Raw genomic sequence first — 6,088 nt, forward strand, 5'->3', positions numbered from 1 at the left:
CCTGTTTAAATTTGCTGATGATACCAAAATTTGGGGTGAGGTGAGCATGTTAGCAGGGAAGAAAAAACTGCAGCAAGACCTGGATAGGTTACAGGGGTAGACTAACAAAAACAGGATGTGTCTCAATACTGACAAATGCAGGGTGCTGCAGTTGGGCAGTAGTAACCAGCAGCACTTATAAGATGGGAAACTTCCTTCTTGAGAGCATGGAGACAGAAAGGGATCTTGGGAGTCATCATCGACTACAAGATGAACATGGGCCAACAATGCGAGGTCACGGTTGGCAGGGCTAACTGGACCTTGTCGTGCATCCACAGGTGCATCTCAAGTAGGGCCAAGGAGGTGATCCTCCCCCTCTATGCGACACTGGTCAGGCCACAGCTGGAGTACTGTGTCCAGTTCTGTGCGCCCCACTTCAGGAGGGATATGGACAACATGGAGAGGGTCCAGAGGAGGGCCACCCACATGTTCCAGTGACAACAGGGCAGACCCTACAATGAGAGACTGCGGGACCTGAACCTGTTCAGCCTTCACAAGAGAAGGCTGAGGGGGGACCTGGTGACCGTCTATAAACTCACTGGGACAGCAGTATCCTTTTCAAAAACTAAGTAGTGAGGCCAACAAGTTTCCATTCAATACAGAAATATGTTGAAAAAGAAAGGTCCTAATTAGACCACTCTTCCATATATTAAAAGTTGTGTCAGATAAAAGCACCTGACAAGTTTAGTTTTATTGAAGGTCTGTTCCATTCTTATGTTACATTTAGTCACTTATGTACAAGCAGTTAGTGGTATAACATGCACTACAAACAAGTGGTTATGACAAAAAGCACTGGTGATAGCTTTTTGTTCTAAGTTAGCCCTCCCTCACCAAAAAAACAGATGCAATTACAATACTGCACTAACACTTGAGGAAGAATGCCCCCCCCCAAAAAACTTAACTTCTCATAGGTATAGCTAAAAAAAAAAAAAAAAAAAAAATCTAATTCTCTCTCTCTGAAATGCAGAATCAAGTAATATGAAAGACAACTACGATATAACATTCAGTGTAATTACAGCAACACTATATGAACACCAGAAAAAAAATACAACCTGAAAATAACTTAAATATTCATATTGTAACATAAGGGAAAAAACAGTAATGTTTTGCGTGATATTTTATACAAGGACAAAGATTTGGGAAAAACAGATCAATTATTCAACTCATAATGGAACAAAGCAACTTTCACACTTTCAGTCACTATTTTGATTTAGTCCACTTCATAGCCACCTAATGTCCTCTTTGGTAGCCTACAAAAAACAAGCTGGAGGAATCCCTACCAATTCCTAGACCCTCTTCCCCCCCATACTATATAAAAATACATATAACTTTCAAGTCTTGAGAAAGACAAAGACTAGAACAATTTACAAAATTACAACAACTGTATCCAGATGTATAAGTAAAGAGCTAGTGGAATTCTGAGTCATGTCCAGACTTATTTTACGGTTTCCATTTACCAAGCTATATGCGAGCTTTACTACTGGTCTGAAACAGGACAAGCAGTAAGTGTCAAGATTACCATATACAACAGTAAAAAAAAGGGATACAAAAGGACCATTAAAAAAAACAAACCTCAGCACATGAAGATCTACATGTAATTTTGGGTAAAAAACAAGCATGAATCACACAACATTACTGTGTCCCATTATAAGTAGTCTTTTACTCTGGTTTCAGAAGATAACAGAACACACAAACCTATATTCTCCATTATGAAACTACAGTTTGTGAGAAAAAATATTTATTCTACAAATAGGACTGATAAGATTACTAAGATGTTAACAATGACTCTTAGGAAAAGAGACTGGCATTTTGAATTCTGACTGAATTGTTACAAAAGGCAGTTTAACTTCTGTGCTTAAACTGACAAATTTAATTTGTTGTTACTTAAATTGTTAAATTCAATTTGTTTGTTATTGCTGACAGTGGCACCGACTGAAAAGATTAAAGTTACCAATGCCTGAATATTTTACTCATCAAAAATTAAATTTTATTAAAGTAATAATAAAACACAATATATTCAACTTAAGTCACATGGTGAACTGTTCAATGCGTGGAGATTTCACAATCCAGGATCCATAACCATGCTGCTCCAAGTAGCTTTTCAGCAAATTTTTAGCTTCTTGGTAGGAGGCAGACTTAATCTGAACAAAAGTAGAAATTAAAGGATTGTTAGAGTAACGTTACAGAGTGCCACAAGGTTTTGCTACTGTTAAGTATTAACATAAGGTACCACTACAGTATCCCAAAATACCCATCACAAGAAGTTATAATTTAGACAAAACTTGAGATGCCACCATTCACTACTAGAGAGCAAAAGTGCTACGGGCTTACTGGAGAGATGGTTAAAAAAATTGCAGTGCTCTTCTAGGAGACTGGATATAACGCAAATGGAAAAACAAAGTCTGGGGAAATGAAACTTTGGATAATGCATGGTTTTCATTACTCATTTTCTGTAAATGCATTTAAATCTAAATACAGGGTAAGTTAATCAAGCACCAAAAAAATTAGTACACTAGGAAAAGAAGAACAAAAAACTTGATTCCAAACGCAATATTTTGATGCATTGTTCCTGGCCCCCCGACAAATTTGTTGATGTCCTTTTCCACAAGACTTCAAGGAAGAATGGTGCCTGAAGTTATATAGAATAAATGGTAACAGAATTGAACAAAACTTTCTAAGAACATTAGAAAATTAGGCATTTTAAGAAAATGGCTGTCAGTCTCCACAAATGAACACCAATCATGAAAGTTGCAATCCAATTCAGGACACTTTTTAATTTGTAACTTCCAAACAATTTTTTTGTCAATGGATTTTTCACCACAAACAAAAATTCAAAAATTAAAATTTTGTCAAAATAATTTAATAAATTAGTAGAATTTCAGCATTATGAACAATTTATGAGTTTCTCTTGCAAGCAGCAACTTTGAAAGTATTCGAGACAAAGTTAAAACTGCTACCAGCCATTCATGTAAAATCTTCAGCACACTAGAACTAGTTACTGTCTTACATTTTGAAAGCAATCATTAAAAGGACATTTATTAGAGCTTTTCCTTTAGCTACCCTTACCTTTGCTTCATGATATGTACAAATTTCAAGCAAATCATCTCGTTTTGCTTCCTTAGAGAGCAGATGAAAACGACTTAACATTGCAGCCTTGCAAAGACGACTTGCCATTGAAGCACCACTTTTGAATGGCGAACTACAATGAGCAATGAAACAGATTAGAGATTCTACATGCTTCAAACCCTAAATTTAAAACAATCTTTTTCAAATAAAATTGTTAACCTTAGTAGTATGAAATTCCATCCATTTAATTCAGGGGAAAAAGCAATAAAAAAAAGTAAATACCTCACAATTACAGCTAGTAAAACGATGGCTGAATCTTTTTAACTAGCAATTTACCAACACCAGAAAAGTAGCAGTTGAAGCAGTTAAATATTTCCACTGTTAAGACTGTTTTCTTCAAAGAGTACAAGTGGTGGGAGAATAACATTTTAATTTTGATAAAGAAAAATAATTTAAACTTATCATTTCAGTGATATATTGAAATAAGATGTCAAAAACTGTCTCTAATTGGAGAGTGTATTCAATTAGTCGAGGAAGGAACACCTCACATTTACACTAAAATACCATGGCTTAAAAACAGAACCTTTTGAGAAACTTTGCACTTAAGCAGATGTATGTGCGTACACACCCACACACAGTGATCAGGCTCATCACTATTTTTATTATAATGTAAGAATTCTAACCTTTCAGTGATCTTTCCACTTAAACCATCCACAACTTCCAATGAAGTGTCCCCTTGTGACCAGTTCACACTGAGACACCTGTTTTCCACATCTACCTCAACTGGGTGCGTAGCAGTAACCAAACTAATATGAGGTCTGTTGACCAAATAAAACATGGGAAGTTTGGAAGTGAGTGCATCATCAACACGTTGTTTTACAGCTATTTCTAGTCCTCTTGTATCACTGCAGTTTCCATCTCCTAAAAAAAACAAAAACAAAAAAACAAAAAAACCCACAAAAAAATATCACTATAAACAGAAACAGATAACACAAGAAAATTGATCAAATTTTCAAGAGGGCTCAGGCAGCTTTCATCACTTCAGGTTAATTCCAAGTTCAAGGTTCTGTTTTACAACTAAATTCCAATACTTAGTCCACAAAATAGAAACATGCTCAGTGGTAATGCAAACTTTTTCATGACTACTCCTTCAAGAACCGTTATTTTTTAAAAATGTACCTTTTCTACATAAAGGCTCAAATTACACTTCAGTTAGTCTTGAGTTTCTCTGGATTGTTTTCACTAGAATTGTATTCCATACTTTCATAAAATGTATTATTTTTGTATTTATTTATCCTTCTTCAAAACTGGTAAGTTTTCAAAAAAATAAGATACTGGATTACAATTTCGAAAGTTAAGACATTCCTAGATTTTCACACGCACGCTTCTACTAGAGTAATTTCTTTACAATTCACATTAAGAGAACAATTCACAATGCAAGAACTGGAGAGAGAGAAAAAAGAGCACTAATTCACTATTCTCTGAACACCAAATTCATTAAAGGTGGAAAACCTTGAGAGTCCAGCCACCTGTTTGATCAGAGACTTGCATGGCAAGCCATACGAGGAAAGGCTGAGGGACTTGGGCCTCTTCAGCCTAAAAAAAAAAAATCAGAAGACTGGGCAGGGACCTGGTAGCAGCTTACCGCTATCTCAAGGGAATACATCAACAGCTTGGCAAGCAACTGTTCATCAGGGCACCCTTGGGGAAAATCAGGAGTAATGGCCACAAACTCCTGGAAGACTATTTCAAGCTTAACACTAAGAAAAACTTCTTTACAGTCAGGGTGTTCAGACTGTGGAATAAGCTCCCTCCAGAGGTGTACAATCACCTAGCCTGGAAATCTTTAAGAAGAGACTAGACGATCACCTGCCTAGTGCAGGGGAGCTGAACCCGATGAACTTTTGAGGTCCCTTCCAGCCCCTTGCAATCTACGAATCAAACCCTGTGGGCTGGACAAGTGATGTGGAGCTGGTCCACAAGCTGGATCAGACCCAGGGACCCACGTTTCCCACCCCTGCTTCCAGCATCTGTGCTGTATCTGCGCATGTTCCAGAGTGGCTGGAGCAGGCACCACGTGCAGCACTGATCCCAGAACAGTTGTCACATGTAGAATGGTGCTCCCTCCTCTACCTAGTTGGACTGCATTGCATGCATAGCATCTAGTAGCTTGTCCAGGGTGGCAGGATCTGGGAGCAGCACCAGAGGCTGGATAACAGGGCCTTGTGGGCTGAATGTGGCCCACAAACTGTATGTTTGAAACCCCAGTGTTATTCTACCCACAGGAAAGGTAGGAGATATGCGACAGATCCTTAAAAGCAACAGAACACAATGTCCACATTCTGTTTGAATGACAGACTAGGGTGCTAAGAGGTCAGAAGGCAAGTGTGGCTTGTGCTCTTATAGATAACTTCCAAAACTTTATTCCATATCAATACAAAAAAATCACAACAATTTTAAAATTTGAGAATGAATCTATGTGAAATCAAACCTATCATAGTACAAATATGATGAGGACAGAAGACTTCGCAAACTTTAACATGCTATATTATTATTTTAAACAATTTCACTGTAAAACAACTGAGCCAAACAACAAACATCTGAGCCAAACATCAAAATACTACTACTCAAATAAAAAGCCAACTACCATAAAATGCCTACATCTTCCTACTCTCTCAGCAAGCTTCCATCCCTTAAAATAAACCCCCCCAGTAACAACTAGAGATACTATAAAAAGGAAAAGGCAGACTAGTTAGGAAGACTTTCAAAAATACAGCTTGCTTAATTAATCCAAATTTTAAATATAACACCTGCAAAACATTATAAAAATGCATCAAAGCTTTTTGACAAATGCTACTTTCAACTTCCCAATTAGGGGACCTTGTAGTTCTTGAACTCTGATACATCTAAGTCACCACAGTTTAAATGGTTATCACAGTCCTTAGTTATTCTTGGTACATTTAAAAAAAAAAAAAAAAAAAAA

At 37.0% G+C, this 6,088-nt stretch overlaps 1 protein-coding gene across 3 annotated transcripts in view; it reads right to left on the minus strand.

The window, feature by feature from the left end:
- Window positions 1-711: 711 nt before the first annotated feature.
- ADAD1 (adenosine deaminase domain containing 1) overlaps window positions 712-6,088 on the minus strand; it is a 22,151-nt gene continuing 16,774 nt past the window's right edge. For 2 of the 3 annotated variants that reach the window (XM_019522059.1, XM_019522061.1), the window contains exons 9-11: window positions 3,789-4,026; window positions 3,106-3,238; window positions 712-2,180 (exon numbers count right to left, since the gene is read on the minus strand). In XM_019522059.1, coding sequence (XP_019377604.1) covers window positions 2,067-2,180; window positions 3,106-3,238; window positions 3,789-4,026 — 485 coding nt within the window. In that variant the 3' untranslated portion in view covers window positions 712-2,066. The remainder of the gene's footprint in view (window positions 2,181-3,105; window positions 3,239-3,788; window positions 4,027-6,088) is intronic. The other variant, XM_019522060.1, reaches the window with a different exon arrangement.

Source organism: Gavialis gangeticus, unplaced genomic scaffold, assembly GCF_001723915.1.
Source record: "Gavialis gangeticus isolate Ggan-Ray unplaced genomic scaffold, GavGan_comp1, whole genome shotgun sequence".
Classification (NCBI taxonomy): Eukaryota; Metazoa; Chordata; order Crocodylia; family Gavialidae; genus Gavialis; species Gavialis gangeticus.